Source organism: Podarcis gaigeae, assembly GCF_964106915.1.
Source record: "Podarcis gaigeae genome assembly, chromosome: 13".
In the NCBI taxonomy this organism is placed as follows: Eukaryota; Metazoa; Chordata; class Lepidosauria; order Squamata; family Lacertidae; genus Podarcis; species Podarcis gaigeae.
In genome coordinates this window covers 11,494,327-11,516,501 of record NC_139689.1, presented here as the reverse complement: position 1 = coordinate 11,516,501, position 22,175 = coordinate 11,494,327, and the positions used below count along the sequence as shown (strand labels likewise).

At 47.9% G+C, this 22,175-nt stretch overlaps 2 protein-coding genes and 2 pseudogenes across 5 annotated transcripts; 1 reads left to right on the top strand and 3 right to left on the bottom strand.

Annotated features, from left to right (window-relative positions):
- Positions 1 to 4,116: 4,116 nt before the first annotated feature.
- Positions 4,117 to 11,402, bottom strand: LOC310830648 (zinc finger BED domain-containing protein 6-like). Of its 2 annotated transcripts, none has more exons than XM_083710456.1 (2): positions 10,964 to 11,402; positions 4,117 to 7,710 (listed from the first exon to the last, which is right to left on the bottom strand). In XM_083710456.1, exon 2 carries the CDS (start codon positions 7,696 to 7,698, stop codon positions 5,011 to 5,013), a length of 2,688 nt encoding a protein of 895 aa, XP_083566582.1. In that variant the 5' UTR covers positions 7,699 to 7,710; positions 10,964 to 11,402; the 3' UTR covers positions 4,117 to 5,010. The 2 variants fall into 2 exon arrangements, with proteins under 2 accessions (XP_083566582.1, XP_083566581.1); XM_083710455.1 differs by lacking the exon at positions 10,964 to 11,402 and adding an exon at positions 10,193 to 10,248.
- A 671-nt stretch (positions 11,403 to 12,073) lies between these two features.
- Positions 12,074 to 12,895, top strand: LOC310829080 (histone H2B 1/2/3/4/6 pseudogene; annotated as a pseudogene). Its single transcript has one exon. The product of its transcript is annotated as a histone H2B 1/2/3/4/6 pseudogene (transcript).
- Positions 12,896 to 16,603: 3,708 nt separating this feature from the next.
- LOC310829149 (histone H2B 1/2/3/4/6 pseudogene) lies at positions 16,604 to 17,081 on the bottom strand (annotated as a pseudogene). Its single transcript has one exon. The product of its transcript is annotated as a histone H2B 1/2/3/4/6 pseudogene (transcript).
- LOC310829150 (histone H4) lies at positions 16,604 to 18,924 on the bottom strand (the record flags this gene model as incomplete). Its single annotated transcript, XM_083707278.1, has 1 exon — positions 16,604 to 18,924. The coding sequence occupies one exon, from the start codon at positions 18,922 to 18,924 to the stop codon at positions 18,613 to 18,615; it is 312 nt and encodes a 103-aa protein (XP_083563404.1). The 3' UTR covers positions 16,604 to 18,612.
- Between the last annotated feature and the right edge of the window lie 3,251 nt (positions 18,925 to 22,175).

Sequence of the window (22,175 nt, the reverse complement as noted above, 5' to 3'; positions counted from 1 at the left end):
GCTAGGGCTGATCAGAGTGGCAGTTTGGCTACATCAGCTACATCTACTCTTCCTAATGGTGATTCCCAGCATGTGGTGTTCAAAGGTATATTGTCTCCAGCAGCAAAGGTGGATCATAGCACTCGTGGCTGGTAGTGGTATTCTCCATGGTAGTCTTATTGTGCCGATCATTAATCCCTATGATGGACATGACATCATGCCAAACAACCATCTAGTCCAGGCCAGCAGTGTTCTTATAGTGGCCCACCAGCTGAGGGATGCCTAGATGAAGCCTGGGAGAGACATGATAGTTGTCTTTAAATATCTGAAGGAGCGTCTCTACCCCCATCATTCTACCCAGACACTGAGGTCCAGTGCTGAGGGCCTTCTGGCGATTCCCTCACTGCAAGAAGTGAGGTTACAGGGAACCAGGCAGAGGTCTTCTTGGTAGTGGCGCCTGCCCTGTGGAACGCCCTCCCACCAGATGTCAAAGAGAACAACAACTACCAGACTTTTAGAAGACATCTGAAGGCAGCCCTTTTTAGGGAAGCTTTTAATGTTTGATGCACTACTGTATTTTAATATTTTGTTGGAAGCTGCCCAGAGTGGCTGGGGAAGCCCAGCCAGATGGGCAGGGTATAAATAATAATTTTTTATTTTTATTTTTATTGTTTGACAGGCTGTCACACAGACTATGAGGAAGCTTGTGCCCTACACGGGGCAGGCTGGCCTAGATAACCAACTTCACATAGCCAACATAGGTAAAGGTAAAGGTACCCCTGCCCATATGGGCCAGTCTTGACAGACTCTAGGGTTGTGCGCCCATCTCACTCAAGAGGCCAGGGGCCAGCACTGTCCGCAGACACCTCTGGGTCACGTGGCCAGCGTGACGAAGCTGCATCTGGCGAGCCAGCGCAGCACACGGAAACGCCGTTTACCTTCCCGCCAGTAAGCGGTCCCTATTTATCTACTTGCACCCGGAGGTGCTTTCGAACTGCTAGCCAACATACCTAAGTATAATTAATGCACATGAAGGTTAAAACCATAGAGTAAGGCTTAGCTCACCTTGGGAGACACTAGGTAATCAAGCCTTTTCCCCCTCGTTTACCTGATGAACTCAGCATGTGAGGAGTTCTCAGCTGGTTGTGCCAGCTTAGCTGTATAGCTCTAACAAGCCCCTCCTAAGTTCCTATACCAATAATTTAGAAACTTTCACCACTTTGCAACTAAGCCCAGTTTTACTACTTGTACAACTTTTCTGACTAATGTATGGAAAAAAACATGAACTTGACCTTTGAAGAGTTTGTAGGTAAACCGATTTTTAACTTGCCAAACCTGTGGTCTTTTCCTATGGTGGGTGAAGAGGGGTTTTGGAACTCTCTTTAAAGGGCACATTTTAAGGTTCTATCTTTCTTACTTGGCTGCATGCTTTGGGATTTTATCTCTCTGCTGCGGTTCTCTCACCAGAGCACTTGCTCCAAAGTAGGATCTTGGCATCCAGGAATTCTCCTTTTACCGTATTGGCCTGAATATAAGCCTCACTTTTTCCCCAAATTCCAAGTGTGAATTAAAGTGTGGCTTATATTTACAACCTTATGGTACACAGCTAGGAGCATGGGGCAAACAGCGCCAGGAGTGCAGCAAAGCAGCTCCCGCCCTCTGCATAGTCCCCTGTCCTCTCCCCCGAGGCTGGGAAGGGAGAGAGCGAGGAAGGGGAAAGGCCACTGACCAAAACAGCTTGGCTCCCCCCCCCCCCAAGTATGCAGCCAGAAGCAGCGAGGAATGAAGCAGGTTATATTCAGGTATTATTATTTTTCTCCCCACCCCCTCCAATTTTAAAAGTGCTAATTATATTCCGGTGCGGCTTATATTCAGGTCAATATGGTATATAGATGTCCTTGCAACTAACAGAACTGACAGGTGGAAACTCCCTAGAAGCAGATTTTGGCTGTCCGTCAGGGAAGGCAAAACTTCTTTTGACTTGCCTTGAGAGATGATGGGCTCTCTTTCAGATATAACTTTTAAAGCGGAGGTTTAAGCACCATCTCTCATGAAGGAGTCATAGCCTGCACTGTAGGATTCCTGCACTGAACAGAAAACTGGTAAGTTCCATCTCTGACTTTAAAACTCTATGAAAACCAACCCTCAGAAATAGTGCTATTATCCATGCACCTACATGCCATGTAAGAGCTAGTGTGGTGTAGTGGTTAGAGTGCTGGACCTAGGAGCTGGGAGACCAGGGTTCAAATCTGTGCTCATCCTCGAAGCTCACTGACCTTGGGCCAGTCACTGTCTCTTAGCCTAAGCTACTTCACAAGGTTTTTTATGAGGATAAAATGCAGAAGAGGGAAAGCCATGGATGCCACGATGAGTTCCTTGAAGGAAAGGTGGGATGTAAATAAAACAGACAAAGGAGAGAAAGCTCTGGATAAATTCCAGAGTTATTAAGACCCTTACTCAGAGTATATGCCTGCCTGCTTCGAAGCCTCCACCTTTGCTCTCCTGGTTCATTCTCAGCTGGGTCCCTGTGCTTTTCATGTGGCAGAAACTCACCTGGTGAAACATTCCTGGGTTGAAGATGCCGTGATGAGTGGGAGAAACTTCACCTGTTGCATTGCATTTTTAACCCAGACACAGAAGCCCTGCCTGAAAGAAGGGGGTCCCTTCCCAGTGAACGGCTATTAGCATCTCAACATTTCTTCTCCACCATCCCTCTGTAGGTAATGTAAGGGGTCAGAATCCAACACATCTGCCATGAAATTGCCAAGAACCTGCGGCTGTTGCAAAGAATAAGGTTCTTTGCAGGTGGTTGTAGTTAGACAAAAGCAGAAAGCATGAGTGAATTACTGGGTTACTGCAACATGCTCTAAGAGGATCAAACTTGATCTGAAAGCAGTTAGTGCAGAATGCTGCAGCACAATTGCTAACAAGGGTGAAGCCTTGTCTGCACAGAACTCCTGCGTTCAGAGATCTGCACTGGTTGCCATTTGCTTCCGGGTCAAGTTCAGGGTGTTAATATTAGATTATAAAGCCCTTAACAACTTGGGACCAGTTTACCTACAAGACCACAGGTTTTCTTTCTGCACCTGCTGAAAACATTCTACAAGCCTACACAGGTGCTTTGGAATTTGAAGTCATTTTAATCTGTTTTAGCAGTTTAACCTTTTTAAGTTTTGAAGTAGGGTTGGTGATTTCTTCTCCACCACCCATTTTTCATTCCAGCTGATAAAAGGAACTTTGTGATTAATGACCCCTTTCCTTTTGTGTCCTGAATTGTAAACTTTGGGGCAAGGACTGTCTTATTGAGCTCTTCGAGCTGCTCCGGAAGAATATTCTTGGCCAAATAAAGAGGTAATAGGTAAAGGTAAAGGGACCCCTGACCATTAGGTCCAGTCGTGACCGACTCTGGGGTTGCGGCACTCATCTCTCTTTATTGGCCGAGGGAGCTGGCGTACAGCTTCCGGGTCATGTGGCCAGCATGACTAAGCCGCTTCTGGCGAACCAGAGCAGCGCACGGAAACGCTGTTTACCTTCCCACCGGAGCGGTACCTATTTATCTACTTGCACTTTGACGTGCTTTCAAATGGCTAGGTTGGCAGGAGCAGGGACCGAGCAATGGGAGCTCACCTCGTCGCGGGGATTCGAACTGCCAACCTTCTGATCGGCAAGCCCTAGTCTCTGTGATTTTAACCCACAGAAAGAGGTAATACTGCCCCCATAAATAAATGTGGGGCAAGATGTAGCAAAAGCCATGTGGGCTCGGACAAACCATACAATTTGAGTGTCTAGCGTTCTTCAGTAGCCTGGCAGACGCCTCTTAGGAAGCATACAAAAGCAGGGCATGATAGCAACAGCCCTCCCAAACTGCTGCTCCAGTTATGCCACTGGTACTTGGGAGATAGACTGCTTCCGAACATGGAGGTTTCATTGGGCAATGGTGGCTAACAGCCACCACTGACTCTCCTCTGCCACACAATTCGTCACATCTTCTTTTAGACTTCTCTAACCAAGTGAGGACATCGCCTCCTCTTGTGGCAGGGGATCCTATGCATTTCTTTTGCATATCAAAACTGGGCTCCTAGCACAGCTGCGACTGAAGGGGCAAGAGGGATAAAAATGAAACACACAAGTCCTTCGTCTGCTCGAAGGAAAGTTTTTATTTGGGTAGCTTGTTTCGTTTTGAGCTTATTTCATGTTAGCGACTCAGTTAGGATGTTAAAAATAAGCGTTTCGAAACACCCAGTTAAAATGAGTCTAAAACTTCTGAAAATGGCAAATACTTGTTTTCTTCAAAGTCCACCCCCCACCCCCCATGTTAGCACCATTTCTAAAGACAGAATCAACACACAGCATCATTGTTAAAAGGGGATTTCTACAACTACGGGCCGCACAGTCCGGCTTCATTCACAAAACCGGCTACACCAGGGGTTGTCAATCTGGTCCCTACCGCCCACTAGTGGGCGTTTCAGGATTCTAGGTGGGCAGTAGGGGCTTCTATGGCACAAGCTGAACCCTCCTTCCATCGAGCACTGGTGGGCAGTATGGAAATTTTACCATCAAGAAAGATGCGTTACTGGGTGGTAGGTATAAAAAGGTTGACTACTCCTTAGCTACACGATGGAGGGCTGCTCAAAGCTTTGCAGCTGTGCTTGACAACCTCTTTGCTCCTGCAGTCTGATGTAACAGACTGGAGGTTTGCCACGGACCTGCTGGGCCAATCATAGCGCCTGGCGGGTTGCATTCGCCTCGGTGGGCCACACAAGGCAAGATCCTGCTCTAATGCACAGCAAGTCTTTCATCTTCAAACGGGTTCAGCGGGGGAGTCCCGCCTGCAGAGGAAGCGGCTCCGTCGTCCAATACTTCTCACGACAACAACACCAACAACAATCAAAGTCCTTAACTTTAAAACAAAACAGACAAAATTCACAACAGGTTTGGACTAATTCCTACCCTCCCTCGTTTTCTGCGAGGCAACTACGCCCACGACAGTTGTCCCCTTTCTGAGAATGGTTCAGCACGTAGCCGTGCTTCTCACTGCTTTTCCTCCAGTTCCTCATCCGCCGTCAAAAGGTCTTCCTCGTCTTCCAGATCCAAGTCCTCCCTCGACCCCATGGTGCCTTGCGAGGAGGGCAGGTCTCCCAGAGAGAGCCTCCAGTCTTGCGGGACGAGATGGCGATTCTTTCGGATGAAGGTCAGCATCTTCACATTGGCAGGGGAGAGGTCCTTGGGGTGCCCCCTGTCCGCCAACGAACTGGTGCCGCCGGAGACGTCTTCGGAGGGCACCGACGTGGGCGGGCACCCAAAATGGAACAGGGCCACCTTGAAGAGGGCCGGCCAGACCCCCATCTTCCCCTGCCAGTACAGCATGGGGTCGGCGTTCTCCCCAACGTGGTCCACGTTGTCATGGAGATACTCCTCAATCTCCCGCAGGGCCGCCGCTGCCCCTCCCTCGGACGCCAGGCCCATGGCGGGGTCGCTCTTGGTAATCGCCCGCCAGCGCTTCATGGTGAACTGCCAGGCCGCCGAGCCGGGGGGTCCGCTGGAGCCGCTGGGCTGCTGCGGGGACGAGCGCCCCACTGGGGAGAAGTCGGCGTCGGGCCCCGGAGGCACATAGGACCTGGTGGCCAAGTCGAGGATGTGCTCCCTCAGCATGGCTGCGTCGCCCGTGTCAGCCCCGCCAAGCTTCATGGTGGTGATGTCCCTGAAGCGGGGGTCGAGGAAGGCGGCCACTCGGCAGATGAGGGTGCCCTTCATCTCGCTCAGCTGGTTTTGGGCTTCCAGGCAGTCCAGGGCCTGTGTAGTGAGGTGGGCCGCCGTGTTGTTGTTCTCCTGGTAGTACCTGGTCCTCAAGGCCCGCAGCTGCTCCTCCAGGAACCACAGCAGAGGGAGAGCCTGGCAGAGAGTGGCGTCTGGGCGGGTGACCAGCGTGGCAGCGTCCTCAAAGGGCTTGAGGATCTCCACCAAACACTTCACCACCTTCCAGTCCGGCGGCGTCAGGTGCAGCAAGGCGGCCTCTTCGTCTTGCTCAAAGATGGCGCTGACGGCTTGCCGCTCCCGGTAGAGGCTCTCCAGCATCCGCAGCGTGGAGTTGGATCTCCGGGGAGGTTCGTGCCCCGCCGGCTGCCGGTGCGAGCCCAGGATGGCCTGTGCCTCCAGGAGGCGGCGCCGGACCGCCGTTGAGCGCTTGTAGCGGGTGCAGATCCTCCGGGACGTCTTCAGCAGCCGGTCGACGTGGGCATCGGCCGCCAAGAAGGCCTTCACCACCAGCTTCAGGCAGCGTGCCAGGCAAGGGACGTACTTGAGGCGCAGCTCGCGCACGGCCTTCGCCGTGTTGGCCCCGTCGTCCAGGACCACGCCCCCGGTCTTCAGGTCGTAGAGCCAGTCTTGCAGCACCTCCCTCAGCTTGTGGCAGATGTCCTCGGCCGAGCAGGGCCCCTCGAAGGCACACACCGACAAGGTGGCGTGATGCCGCGAGAGGACGCCCGCCGACTCGGCCACCCAGTGCCCTGTCACCGACATGTAGGAGGCCGTCTGCTGGGCAGACCAGGTGTCTATGGCGATGTGGATCGTACGGCCCACGCTACCCACCACTGCTTGGCGGACGGCTCGGGACACCACCTTGGACAGCTCGGGCACAGCCTTTGTGGCGAAGAACGCACGTCCGGGGATTTTCCAGCGCGGCTGGGCGGTGGCCATCAGCCGGCGGAACCCATCGCTTTCCACGTACGAGGGGGGCTGCATGTCCACTGCGAGCATCCAGGCCGTTTCAGAAGCCAGCTGGATGGCTGCCGAGTGCGTCGGCGGGTAGTACGGCTGGTTCCTCTCCTGGCGCGCGGGCTGGAAGGCAGGGACAGGTGGCTCAGTCACCACGATGGTCGGGCCGTGTGGCCTCTCCTTCAGGGGCATCAGGGGCGAAGGAGGGACCACCGCGACACCCGGCAAGTGCAGCCCATGGTGCACCTTCAGGTGTTTGTGGAGCGCCGTGGTGCCAGGGCGGGTGCCCCCGTCCTTGCCCCTGCGCACTCGCTTCTGGCAAGTGCTGCAGACAGCTACGCACGGCTCCCTGGGATCCAGGGTGAAATAATCCCACACGGCCGAGGTGGTTTTCTTGGGGGCGTGCGTGGGGATGCCGTCCACCACCAGCACTTCCCGCTCGCGCCCGCGCTTGTGATGGTGGTGGTGGGAAGAGGCCGAGACGTGCGTCATGGGGGTGAAGAAATGAACCATCTCGATGCCCGCCCTGCCCATGGTGCCGGCAGGCATGTAGGTCCCCGGAGGCGCAGACTGTGGGTGGAGGACGTGAGGCGGGGAGAACGACACTCTCTCAATGACCTCCTCTCCATCGTCCTCCTCCTCCTTCTTGAGGTACGAGAGCATCTCTTGAGCCTCGGGGTGGCCGTGCTCCTTCGCCCCCAGCTGGTTGGACGCCGCTGGAGAGAAAGCGCCCAGCTCTGCCGCATCCTCGTCCTCCTCGTCTTCTTTCTCCTTCAGGTAGGAGAAGAGGTCGTGCACGGTTGTCGTTGACGGGCCGGGCTCCTCCTCCTCCTTCATCGCCGGCTGCAAAGAAACCGCTGGGGCAGCCATGACGGGGAACGGTTCCCGGGAAACGCCGGCTTCCGGCGCACATGAGAAGTGAGGCTCCTGGAGGTGGATGGCCACGCCTCTCCGGGAAAAAGTTGCCAGCTGGGCTCTTCTGCCCCGGCCACGCCTTGGCATCATGGCAGAGGAGCCCTGGGAAGGGGAGGAAAAGGAACACAGGTGTTTCACTCCAGGCAGGTTCCCTCTGATCACTCAGAAGCCCAGCAGCTTCTTTTAAAAGCAGACACTCAAATGCAGGAAACAAAGGGCAATGTGCTGTCCCACCTTCATCTCCCCTACCCACAACTTTTCACACCGCAAGGGTGGGACATCTCTGTCAGCTCAAGGTTCTCATTACCATCTGGGCAATCTTTCATTGAACGTAATATCTGATGGCCTATTAAATGTGTTCCAAAATTGTTACTGCTTTGCTACTGTTTTTAACATAGAATTGTAGAGCTGTGTGGGACCCTGAGGGTCATCTATGGCAACCCCCTGCAATGCAGGAATCTTGCCCACAGCTGTCCCATGGGAGGCTCAACCTTCTGGTTAACAGGCAGATGCATCAACCCATTGTGCCATTATGTATTTTCTGCGTTGTTTTTTCTCGTGAACTGCCCTTAGATCTACCGATGAAAAGCAGTAGGGTTAGGGTTAGGGTTAGGGTTCTCAATATTCTCTGGTTGGCCTGTTGTTTTCTCCTACCAATAGGTAACCTACGTAAGGACTCTATATCGGCTCTTGGATACCCCATAAGGGGAAAAGGGCAGATTTGTTTACAACACCACTGAGTGGGAGCAATGGCCAGAGAATCCTACTGATTCTTGGGAGCAGGAAAATGGTAAATAAATGGGGTTGGGTGGGTATAGAGGGGGGCATAGAGTGGGGCTGAAATCCTCCATCATAGCTCTTCACACACTATTTTGTTGCTACAGTAGTTACATGTAGGTAGCCGTGTTGGTCTGCCGTAGTCGAAACAAAAACAAAAAATTCCTAAGTTTGTTATTGGTATGAGTCTTCGTGTGCTTAGTTGTTCTCTAAGGTGCTACTGGAAGGAATTTTTTTATTTTATTTTGTTGCTGACTCCATTTGCCCCAGTTATTTTCTTATGGTGCTACTTCATGCTCATGGCATTTTGCAAAGAGAGATAGGTCAGATCTGCCTCCAAGAGGCTTACAATTCAGTGGTACCTTGGTTCTCAAATGTCTTGGTACTCAAACAACTTGGAACCCAAACACTGCAAACCCATGTTGTAAACAAAAATTGCCCTTTTCCCTGATGGGGTATCCAAGAGCCCATATAGAGTCCTTACATAGGTTCCCCATTGGTAGGAGAAAATAACAGAGGCCAACCAGAGACTATTGAGAAACAAAGCAGCTAGTAAGCTTGATCTTTATTGATCTGTTGCAACAGGGTGCTCCCCTCACCCCCAGGAAAGGAGGAGGTACCCAGAACAATGGCGCACAAGGCCTTATATAGACTTTTGAAATTGCTACCCTGTAGATCAAGACCACCCCCAGAAACATCATACATCACAGAAGGGGTGTAGCTCAATGCCACCACCCCATATACATCATACCTACATCACAGAAGAGGTGGTCTAAAACAGAAATTTGAATGTTGTTTTTCTCCTGTTGTTGTTTATCTCCTGTCTGGCAGGTTACTTGATTGGATTGCCTGGGGAACCTGGCCAGTCTTTTGTAATGATAAATACTTAGTTCCTGGGCCAGGTCACAAGCTCACACCCTATTCATATCTTAAATGTGCCCTTAAGACAGGGTTTGTGAAGGAAAAGACAATGGGGAGGTTTCCCACTTTGACCTTGCAGAGAAATCATTTGCTCAGTTTGGGAATCAAAATGGTTTCAGGTTGGTCTTCCTGTGTTGATCTATGTACGTGCTTGGTTGGTACACTTATGAACATTTATCATATACATAAGACCTCAACATTCCTATCACACCCAGAAGTAAGTGTTCCTGTTTGCCAACTTTTTTCAGAAGCCGAATATGCACCGTTTTGAGTGTTACGCTTCCGATTTGAGTGACACACTTCCGTTTTGCATGTTACGCTGAGATCTGTCTGCTTTTACTATTTATTTTGCATTTTTGTTTTTGAGGCTCTTTTTAGTTGACTGTGTGGAACCCAGTTCAGCCACTGATTGATTGATTGTGTGACTGCAGTACATTGTTTATTGCTTTCATTTTATGGCTCAATGGTCTTGTTAGATAGTAAAATTCATGTTAAATTGTTATTGTAGTGGACTTTTAAAAGTCTGGAACGAATTAATACGTTTTGCATCACTTTCTATGGGAAAGCGCACCTTGGTTTTGGAACGCGTTGGTTTTGGAATGGACTTCTGGAACAGATTAAGTTTGAAAACCAAGGTACCACTGTATAGAAGTCCTCTATTTTCATCAGATAAATGTTGGAGGGGGTGTTAGTATCGTCTACTGCCAGCAGCTCTCCGGGGTTTTCGGCCAGGCAGGCGACATCCCCAGCCCTAAGTCCCTATGCACCTTCTACATGCATAGCATATGCTTCACTGCTTAGCTACAGCCCTTGGTAGTAGAGGTGCCGCTACTCTAGAAGTAACTCCCTCTCATGAGAAGTTCACCCAGCATAGCCTTTTGCAGACCTCCTGCAGGAGCAGGAAGAAAACATTCTCCAAAGGTGTTTAAAGCTGGTTGGCAAATCCCACCACCGATTTCCTTTCCTAGCACCTTGACCAGAAGTTCTTGGATAGCAGGAACAATGAAGTATGCACCTTGTTGGGCTCCAAACTGCCCCCCCCCAGCCCCAGCCAGCATGCCCAATGGTCAGGGAGGATGGGAGCTGGAGTGCAGCAGCATGTGGAGAAACAGAGGGAAACCCCCCCCCCACACACACTTTTGTTCATATCTATCTATTCTGATTGTCTATCGACATATTGTTTTGAATTGTTTTTCAATATTGCTTTTTTTTAAATGCTGTAACCCGCCCTGTGCACTTAGGGTTAAAGGCAGGTAATTAATAAACAAAGGAACAATACTGTTTCATTTAACCAGTTAAAAGTCTTTCAACATGAAGGGAAGCAAGATTGAGAAGTTCCCCTAACATGGGAAATGTAGAGAGACTAGCTCTAGCCTACCTTACAGGGTTGTTGTAATTTACTTTTTTTTAGATGCTAGAGAAATATGCGTGAAATCGAAAACGTTACTGCTGAAGAGAACAACAGATAAATAAATACATATTTTTTTAAAGGGGGTGGGGGGAATAACCATTGCTACGCCTTTCCCCTCCCTCCTCCCCGCAGGCGTATTCTTTAACTGAACTCTCAGTGGCTTAAAAGGAGATGCAACGCCTTTCTCTGATACCGAAGCACGAGAGACAAAAGCGATCTTCGCCCTTAAAAGCGGGACACACTCACCAATCCAAGATGGAAGCTGCGCCGACTATCAGGAACAACCCAATCCCTCAGTTATTATTATTTTTTGCAGAGATGGCTTGCAAGTAAGCGATACGCCTTATTGCAAAAAAGACGCGGACGCGCAAAACGACGCCCGATTTTAAAAATACGGATTATCATTTATTTATTTATTTAAAATGTCGCAGGCTATCTATTCCAAAACGATATATAAAAACGTAAAAAAAGGAACAAAAAGCACCCGGAAGAAAACCCTAACACCCGGATGTTAAAAAAAAACCTTACAGGAAACCTCACTTCCCATATTTCTTTTTTTTTCCTTCCGCAAAATTCATTGCACGACCCACACTTTCGTAGGTTTGCTTGGCGAGGGATTGGGAGTGAGGTGTCGATTCTTGTGCATAGCTCCTCGGAAGCAAGCCCCACTGAGATTTACTCCTAGCGAGTGCATTCGCAATCCTACATGTTTACTCACTGAATTTTTCTGGGGCATTGGTACCAGGTGGGTGGTGAAAGGAACTGAATCCAGCCCTTAGCGTAAATTCTCTTTTGCAGTTATGCATCTTCGACACATACTGCATGCTTAAAAAAGAGAGAAAAATGCAACGATTGCTTTGATCCTCCCTGCATGTGTTTCCCGTCCCCTGCTCCAATTAAATCAACCCATCAGCCGGTATTTCTCTTGTACGTAAAATAAATTCACGTTTCCTGCTTTTTAAAAATTTCACGGGATAATGCATTACAGCCCTTAATTATTTTCCTTATGGGAGCTTTGCAACCTAGCAACAGGCAAAAGTAGAGGAAAAGCCTGGATCTATCAATCTGATCTATCTTGGTCTGTTTGCTTGCTTTTCTAGCTAATATTTGAGTATATAATCAGGCTGGCTTTTTAATTCGAGGCAGCAGCTGAAATGTTTAGTTCACAGGCCTCCCGGGCCGACCAATAGCACTCCAGCATTCGAATCCTGGTCATTTACATCCTTGGAACGCTGGAGAGTGACGCATGCTCGTCGCCGTCCAATAGCGACGTCGCACTTTGGAGCCCTCATTTCCATAAGCGTCCTATAAATACGGGAGCTCGTCAAGAGCACCACCACTCTTGTTTGAGGCTGCAGTTGAGCGAGAAGACTGAAGATGCCTGAACCGGCCAAGTCCGCTCCCGCGGCCAAGAAGGGCTCCAAGAAGGCCATCACCAAGACGCAGAAGAAGGGCGACAAGAAGCGCAAGAAGAGCCGCAAGGAGAGCTACTCCATCTACGTCTACAAGGTGCTCAAGCAGGTCCACCCGGACACGGGCATCTCGTCCAAGGCCATGAGCATCATGAACTCCTTCGTCAACGACATCTTCGAGCGCATCGCGGCCGAGGCTTCCCGCCTGGCGCACTACAACAAGCGCTCCACCATCACCTCCCGGGAGATCCAGACCGCCGTCCGACTCCTGCTGCCCGGAGAGCTCGCCAAGCATGCCGTCTCCGAGGGCACCAAGGCCGTCACCAAGTACACCAGCTCCAAGTGAGCTGAGAGCCCTTTTTTCGGTTGCCTGGGAAAGTGCTACAGAAACCCAAAGGCTCTTTTAAGAGCCACCCACTTTCTCATTTGAAAAGAGCTGTTCCGCCTTGTATTAATGTGTTAATTCCCAACTATTCCCTTTCCGGGTGGGGATTCCTTTGGTGTCCTGCTGTCGGGGTTTGGTGGGGAATAATGCCAATAGACGAGGGAGGAGACAGAAAGAGATCGGCTGTATCTAACGTTATTCTTAAATCTGGGTCGACCAATTAATAGGTCTAATAACAGTGGTAATTATTATTACGGTCAAAGGCCAGTTCATGATAGGTCTGTATTAGTCTGATTCCTTTATTTCAATGGGCCTGTTTTAGTGGGGCTTAGTGTTATCAGTGAAATCGTGTGTATGCCTAAAATAAAAGGTATGGTGAGACTGGTTGTTCTTAACCTGAAAGAACTTATAGGTTCAAAGCGCTGCTTTGCTCTTTGGTCGGGAGAGACTTTTTAGTTTCCCCGCGTTCTTGCTACCCTGATCCCTTTAGGGGGGTTCTGAATGATTTTTCCCCCCTCGCCATTAAATCCACGTTAGGACGACAAAGCCGTTTCCCCTCATTCTTTTTCTAAAGGCGCATGAGTAGGTCTCATTGAACTGAATGGGGTTTGCTTCTGAAGTAGCCTGGATTGCGCTAGAAATACAGGCCCTAACCCGGCACAACGGCCAGGTGGGAGTGATGCCCGAAGCTATTAAGCTACTGAGTTTATGTACTGCGATCTGCTTGTTTTAAATTAAATGAAATCTTCGGCAGCAAGACAGCCAGCGACTGATAAACTGTGTTTGAGAACGCATTTACCAGCAGCCCGGCTAGCTCAGTCGGTAGAGCATGAGACTCTTAATCTCAGGGTCGTGGGTTCGAGCCCCACGTTGGGCGCGAGATTTTTCTTTACATTCTTTGGCAAAATATGTGCCGGTATATCAGAGAACTATGCACGGTGGGTGAACTATGCACGGTGCAAGCTCACGCTCTTTCCACGCGTTTCCTGTATTGAAATAGTAATAAGTGCCAAAGACAGAATTTTATGGACAGATGATGAACTGTGTCACATGGCATAACTTTTAAAAAGGGCCTATATTGCATCTTGTATCCACGTCTTTTTAAAATACACTCTTCATCAACACTTACGTATATGACCTAATCCCCATTTCCCATTTTTTATTAAAGAAGAGTCCAGTGCCACAAGTGGTTTCTGTTTGTGTTTTTTTTTCTTTCCTAAATTGCTTCACCGTGCAAAAAGAAAACATTGCAAACACCTTCTTTGCAAATTAATTTCTGGAGACTGTGTCTGCTATGAAACACAGGAGCTGAAAGTAATCAAGAAGCCAGAAAACGATCAGCTGTGTTAACAAAAGCCCAGTTTATTTTACATTTTTTAAGGCTTATGAGGTAGCTTTTTGTTTTAAGGAAAATTGTAGAGGCCCCTGGATGACCCCAAACCACAGCCTTCCAGTTAAGAGCCAACGCCACTACTCGATTACGCTGGTTGAAAATCAATGATAGTTTAAAATAAGGTTACCAGATTTTTTCCAAAGAATCCGAGGAAACTTTTTTTTAAAAAAGTTATTTTTTTTAAAGTTATTTTTAAAAATTAAGAATTAATATCTTCTGTGGTCTCCTCTGTGATAGGAATTTTATGGTTTTAGATATATGGCAACGTTCATAACCACACGTACATAGATCAGCACAGGAAAGCCAACCTGGAACCATTTTGATTCCTAAACTGAGCAAATGTTCCTCTGCATGGTCAAAATGGAAAAGCCTCCCCATTGTCTCTTCCTTCACAAATCCTGTCTTAATCTGTGTTTGAATAAGGGTGTGAGCCTTATCATTACAAAAGACTGCCCAGGTTCCCCAAGAAATCCAATCAAGTAACCTGCCAGACAGGAAATAAACAAAGCGACAGGAGAAAACAACATGCAAATGTTCTGTTTTAGACCGCCTTATCTGAGGGGTGGTCTTAGGTTACACCCCTTCTGTGATGAATGCATAATGTTTCTGGGGGTGGTCTTGATCTAGAAGATGGGAATTTCAAAAGTCTTTATAAGCCCTTGCACAGCAATTTTGGGGGTCCTCTTCCTCTCCTGCGTGTGAGGGGAGCACCCTGTTGCAACCGATCAATAAAGATCAAGCTTACTAGCTGCTTTGCTTCTCAATAGTCTCTGGTTGGCCTCTGTTATTTTCTGCTACCAATAGGGAACCTATGTAAGGACTCTATATGGGCTCTTGGATACCCCATCAGGGAAAAGGGCATATTTTTATTTACAACACCTCTGTCACTCGGCCTTCCTCTGGGCCCCGGCCTGCTCTCCTGGAGCACTAGCCGCCGTGGAGTAGACTCAGGTCGGGCCTGGGCTCGGCCTCGTGTCCTTGCCCTCCCAGTGCTCTCCTATCTCTCCTCCTGAGCGGCGGCAGCAGCGCGGCAAGGTCAGGGCTCCCCTCTTTTTTCTCCTCCTTCTTTCTCTCTCTTCCATCTCCTTCTCCTCTCCTCGTTTTCCCTGTCTTGTCTCCGGGGTTTCCCTGGCCCCGGAGCACTGCTGGGCAGTTGGCCGCTCACACCCGGCTCAATTTGGGTCAAGGGGGGCAGGGGGTCAGCGGTTACCCCAGTTGATGCACCGGGCATCCCCGGTTTGCCCTCTGCAGTGGCAGTGGCAGCCCATAGCCAGCCTGGTAGTGCAATTGGTTCTGGCTGGCTTCAGGAGCTGCTTGCTGCCACGGCACCCACCTTTTTGCCTCGCCGGAAATCCCCCATATGATGTGTCTTGTGCCGTTGAACCAATCACACGGCATTCATTCCCTACTAATAAATCTACAACACTTAAAATATAAATCTGGGGACATTAAATGAAATCCGGGGATGGATTTGTAAATCTGGGGACTGTCCCCGGGAAACGGGGACGCCTGGTAACCATAGTTTAAAAGATGAAAAAGTAATTTTCTTTATTGACAAAACTTACCATACCATAACTACCCTTCTGAATCAAACCTCTATTTAGTCAAATATTCTGTACTAACTAGTCGGCATCCTGATGCTTTTGAAAAAGTCCACCAGGAGAGCATGAAGACAACAGACCCGGCTCCTGCGCTCTCCCTCTCAACAACTGGTATTCACAGGTACACTGCACTTCAGAATGGAGGTTCCATCACTGATCTAACACCCATTCCTTTGCCGACCCTGCTTGTAAAACCACCTAGTCTTGTGACCATATCTGCCAGCAATACATATCATGAATTATGCGTGGTGTAAAGGGTTTTCCTATGTTGGTCCTCACACCAGTGGTGCACATAAATTTCGCGGGATAGACCTCAGTCCTTTCTGTTGAGGTCTAGTGCAGACTCCCTTTCCTATGTGTGTTGTTTTTTATGAAGACTATGCAGCACCTTTATAGTAAAAATAGGAAAGATGTGTCTTTTTATTTAACTTGTGTATTTGACCATGGTCGTTGATGGATGGACTTTAGCTTAGAAACCGTATAAAACTGGTTAAGAAAACAATCGTTTCTCCCCGTCGGGGAATCGAACCCCGGTCTCCCGCGTGACAGGCGGGGATACTCACCACTATACTAACGAGGAAGCCACAGTTAAGCCTTAGACAAAGCACCCTGCATTCCTGAGTTGCCACCTGGAAAAGGTCATTAAGGAACTAACCAATCCCTTTATAGCGCGCGAGTTTAAAATGTTGAAATTGTCCCGTTATTTTATACTTTCAAGCAGCGTCGTTTTGCCCTTACATAATTAAGATTTTCTACTCACGCTTTCTCCACTCCTTCTAAAATACGTTGATATTTCGTATCTATAAGCAAACTGGACACTGTGATTATTAACTTATTTAACTTGCATACATAAAACAAGCTCTAAAAGCTTTTAAAGGAAAGTTTTTATTCTTTTCCTCCGCCCATCGCAAACACACTCGCTAACTACAACTTGAAGCGCTGAATCTTATGAAAAAGTCGACATTTCCCGCAGCACTTCTCATCCAAAGGCTGCTCTCCATACTGCGCAGCAGGGCACCCTACAACTCCATACAATTAGACTATGATGTAACTGATGTTAAAGCCACTGCGGCTTATGTATTTTATACACAAAGGCGTGATCAGATCTTTTACTAAGAAAGTGGGTGGCTCTTAAAAGAGCCTTTGGGTTTCTGTAGCACTTTCTCAGGCAACCGAAAAAAGGGCTCTCAGCTCACTTGGAGCTGGTGTACTTGGTGACGGCCTTGGTGCCCTCGGAGACGGCGTGCTTGGCGAGCTCTCCGGGCAGCAGGAGTCGGACGGCGGTCTGGATCTCCCGGGAGGTGATGGTGGAGCGCTTGTTGTAGTGCGCCAGGCGGGAAGCCTCGGCCGCGATGCGCTCGAAGATGTCGTTGACGAAGGAGTTCATGATGCTCATGGCCTTGGACGAGATGCCCGTGTCCGGGTGGACCTGCTTCAGCACCTTGTAGACGTAGATGGAGTAGCTCTCCTTGCGGCTCTTCTTGCGCTTCTTGTCGCCCTTCTTCTGCGTCTTGGTGATGGCCTTCTTGGAGCCCTTCTTGGCCGCGGGAGCGGATTTCGCCGGCTCAGGCATCTTCAACAATCAGATCACCACTACCGTAGGAGCACAAGCAGTAAAAGAATGATGATGCGCGATTCGCCGTCCCTTTATTTATAGGCTGGATAATGCAAATGAATTTTCCAAAGCTCTTAGTTAGCATTGGACGAGAAGTACGCTACCCTTACGCTATTGGAAGAGAGCCTATGCATTTCAAATCTCGCGCTGCAATTGGGTGTTTTAAAGAAACTTTTCTTATTGGCCTTTTTTAACAACAGTTAATTCTCATTGGCTGGAGGCGGCACCATTTTGATAGCAGGCCAATCCCTTTTCCCGCTTCTTTGGTACAGTGGCACTTCTTCCTTCCTGGGGAGAATTAGACCCCGATCTCTTCTCATTCTCTAGGGAACTTTCTGCCCTGTTGTATGTTGTATACGGGTCCCGCGACAAAACTGTAAATTGGCAAAGTGCTGTTAAAAGTTGACTAATCGAAGTGTACGTTTCATACCCTTGTAAGAGCTTGCACTACATCTACACGACCCCCAGGAAGAATACTTGAGATTAAAATGAGAAAAAAGGCTCAGATGTTCTGAGGTTAAGCTCCAATATACAGCCGAAATAGCTCAGTTGGGAGAGCGTTAGACTGAAGATCTAAAGGTCCCTGGTTCGATCCCGGGTTTCGGCAGCTATTTTTTGGCCTTTGGTTCAGTTTGCTGAACTTTCAATTTCCTAGTACTGTATTTTATGAAGTTTTTGCTGTTAGCTTGAGTGTTCTTAAATTTTATGTGTTAATGTGTACTTCTGCTAAAAAAATACACCCAGAAATTGCACATTTAAACGCAGACCAACGGTTGGAAATGCCTGAAGATGTGTGTTTTAAGCACAGAATATTTTAGTTGTTTTCCTTTGCAACTGTTGTATGCTGAAACTACAGAATTCATAGATTTACAATCTAATGTACGTCTTCAATCTTGAGTGCAGTAAATTTACGTGCAAACATATTTTCCTGCCTTACAATATGCTTAAAATCGTGCTGCAAACCTTGTATTTTTTAATATAATGTAGAATTATTTTAAAATCACTTAACAGTGGCAGTTGCATAAGTATTGTGAACCTACCCAATACCCTGATCCACAATGCAGTTGAAAGCAAGTTACGTTGGAGACGCCCACTTGGCCCCAACTCATAATTAATGTGTTAGTGCAAAACGAAAATCCAAGCATTTGTAATCGCTTCTGAAAACAAAAGTATTATCGGCTTTTTAGGAAAATGTGGGCAACGCACCGCTACAGAAGGCAATGAGAATTCAGAAATATTTAAAAGGAAAATACACACAAGGAAATTGAACTTATCACTATCGGAACGGAACAAAATAACCAAAGCTCTTTATACCATAAAGGAAAAGATTGTATGCCTCAAGGTAGGTTTCTATGTATTTTGGACATTATTCCAATGATTCCAGTGCATTAGGTAAAATATCGTTAGCGATTGCTCTTTTCCGGAAAAGGTGGGTGGCCCTGAGAAGGACCTTTTGTTGACGTTTTGGTCTATGGAAGCGGAGGAGCCGTTAACCGCCGAAGCCGTACAGAGTGCGGCCCTGGCGCTTGAGAGCGTACACCACGTCCATGGCGGTGACCGTCTTCCTCTTGGCGTGCTCGGTGTAGGTGACGGCGTCGCGAATGACGTTCTCGAGGAAGACCTTGAGGACGCCGCGCGTCTCCTCGTAAATGAGCCCGGAGATGCGCTTGACTCCTCCACGGCGAGCGAGGCGGCGGATGGCGGGCTTGGTGATGCCCTGGATGTTGTCGCGGAGCACTTTGCGGTGCCTCTTGGCGCCCCCTTTCCCCAACCCCTTGCCTCCCTTTCCACGTCCTGACATCTTCCTAACGAATTGCTTCCAACGCAGACTGCGAAACGGCGCCCGAAAAAACTGCCCTTAAATAGTTTGAAATCCGACCAGAATGAAAACTTCAACAATGAGCCACGTATTTGCAAACGCGTCACGCCTTCGTGCGCATGAACTGACGCTATCCAATCAACGATAAACAGCTATTTCAAACTAACCAATCAAACACTCTCCGGCAAATGGTAGCGGAAGCGCTATTTGGCGCCTATCTCCGTCTCTGATCGAAAGAGGATTTTTGTGCAGTCCTGGCGTATGCGTGCTTTTGGGCGGAAGTAAAAATCCCACTTGAAGTTACCTCTTCGAGAATAGTATCATATTCATTCTCGGCCTAGCCTCCTTCAAGCGAGGAGGGACTATTGATTGGCTTCGTGGAAGCGGGATTTCCCTTTTTAATTGCTAATTTTAACTCCACTTCCTGCTGTGGGGACAACATGAATCTGCTGGTACGAAAATAAATGTAAGGAAGCAGGCATCGCCTCCGCTGTAAATAGACAGATGCATGTGGTGATTAAAAGTAAAAATATAGGTTCGGATTTTAGCTTTTAGAGAAAACCATCTTTAGTTCCTAAAGTCAACCACAGAATTCGCAGTACGTGCAACACCACTGACAAAAATAATACACACTCCAGTAAGGCGTGGGAGCTGTTTTCAATTTGGTGCTCAAAACGTACAGGTGAGGGGATACTATGAGGGGGAAGGGCATTATGGCATGTATCCAACGTTACAGAAACGGGGTTCTACCCTTCTCTCCCTGCGCGTCAGACAAGCCTCTGGAGCACATTTCGAGGGCGTATGGGCGTTGCAGAGTAGAGGAGAAAATAATGTTCAAAGGGAAGTGTGAGCGGCACAATAGCGTTTTCTTCAATCCCAGAATCTAAATTGCTTTCCCATTAGAAGCGGCACAAAGGTCATCTCCTCATCACCAGCACACTCAGTTGTCAGAATGATTCTTTAATTTGGGGAGTTTCATTAGTTTTACGATGGACAGAAATCTATGCCCTCTAAGGTTCTGCAGTAGAAACGTCGCCTTTCGCTGGCTGGCGCTGGAACAGAAGGGGGGTCCGTCGCTCTGTGGGGAAAGGCTAGAGCACAAGCAGGCTTTGTGTGCATGCAAAGGGATCCTGCGTTCAATGACAGGCAGGACTGAGAAGTAAAAACCTGCCCAAGAGCTAGATGGACCCGTTGCCTGGCTTGGGAAATGACAGGTTCTTATATAAAGCAACAACTATATAAAGCTCTTACAAGGAAACTGGGTTGCTTAAATGGGGTCAATAGGGGTCATTTTTCTAATGAGAAGGAAAGCTTCACATGATAAACCAATGTTAGTCAATAAGTGTATTGATCTATAGAGTGATTCAGGGAGTAGAATTAATTCCTTAGACTACTAGGGAGATACTGAGGTTATAATCCCCACTGTGGAAGGATGTGTGAATCCAGAATTGGCCTCCAGTCACTTACAGACTCATTGTTAAAACTGTGTTTATGGAAGACAATCTTACTCGGCTACAAGTGATCGCCAAAGAAGAAAAGAATAATCGACAGGCCTTTTATCCCTAATGGTCAAGTACGTTATAGTCTTTGAGAGAAGGCAAAGACACACTGTAGGGCACCCACCTCCTATTTCAGCTCTATATGTTTTTCAAGTCTCAGATGAATTCTACTGAATCCAAGTTTTACTCAGTTCCTTTGGAAAAAGCAATGTGTGTGGGAGCTTGATCCAAGGAAGAAAGACGACAAAGATAACCAGAGAAACCCAAATGGCCTAAAATGATTGGAGACCTCTGTCCAGGTATTCCTGGATGGGTGTTGATTGACACTTAGTAAATACAAATCCATAGTGAGGAGTGTTGTTGTGCTCGGGTCTTGCTTGGGAACCTGGTGGACCAGAATCCTTGACTAGGTGGGTCTTTTTTAGCCTGAACCAGCAGGGGGATTCCTACAATTTTATGGGATTGCTGGAGTACATGGGCCCTTGGTCTCCTCTAGGTTTCTTGCTCTGCTAAGTTTTACACCATTTTAGGAGGAGTAAAAAAAGCAGCCAGCACACCTCACCCTGAATATCTAACACCATCCAGGTCGCTTATGCCAGATAATTTCTAGGAGAAATAAAGAGGAGTCCATCACATTGTCAAGATCAGGCAGGGCAGAATGTATCAACTTGTCCTCATTCCTCCAAGTGATGGGATCTGAAGAGCCCTTCGCATGGCTGTGACCAAAGACATCCAGCTCTGCTGTGATGAGAGCAGCTCAGGACCAAGAGCTGAATAAAAGTCTGTTGCAACTCTGCCCAAGGTGCTGTTCTGCTTACTGGAGGATATTTGCATAGATGTCATATGCCCTTGACCTGTATTAAGTCTTTGCCTTGCAAGGTAGAAGATTGGGGGGTTGGGGGTTGGTATTTTATATTACCAACTCCTCTGGCCCTACTCACCACTAGCATGTGGTCCCACAAGGCAATGCAGCCCTCTGGCTGGAAAAAAAAACCACCCCACATTCCCAACCCTAACTTGGGGCAAATTGACTAGAAGCCGACATTTTTCTGCAAAAAGCTGGACAAACTTGTTAGTACACAAACAGCACGCGAGATCTTTCACTTTATCCATTGCAAGTGCTTCACTTAGTTCTCATATTTCGGCTATTTGTGGCTATGCTTTTATGCTCCAAATATGAAGGCTAATTGTAAAAAGAAGCTACAGGCCATTAAATCTTTTATTATTATTATTTTATTAAATTTGTATACCACCCTGTACCCGTAGATCTCAGGGTGGTTCACAGAGAAATGCAGAACCACAAACAGGGTTGGGGGCATCAATTACTCTTTGATATTGACTTATTGTAAACATTTAGAGGAACAGCTGGATCTGTTTTATGCAGCTGCATAATTTAAATGTTTGACGTTCCCCTATCCTGGTGTGTCAATATCATTGCTTTCAAACTCTGAGAGTTCAGCAACACCCAAAACACTCGTGTTAATTGGGTGGCTTTCTGTACATTCATGTTGGATATCTTTTTCTACAAATCACTTTTCCTTGGTTGTGTTTAGACCCTGGCATGTTCACTTATGTCACCATGTATACAAGGGAGATTGAGGAGGCTGGACCATGCCAAATGCACAACACACATTGCAGTTAGGTACACAGAAGTGATTGCCTCAGCAACGCTTGCAGCCAAGCGCTTTTTAAAAACATTACTAACCACCACGTTTGCATGTTAACTTTCAAGCA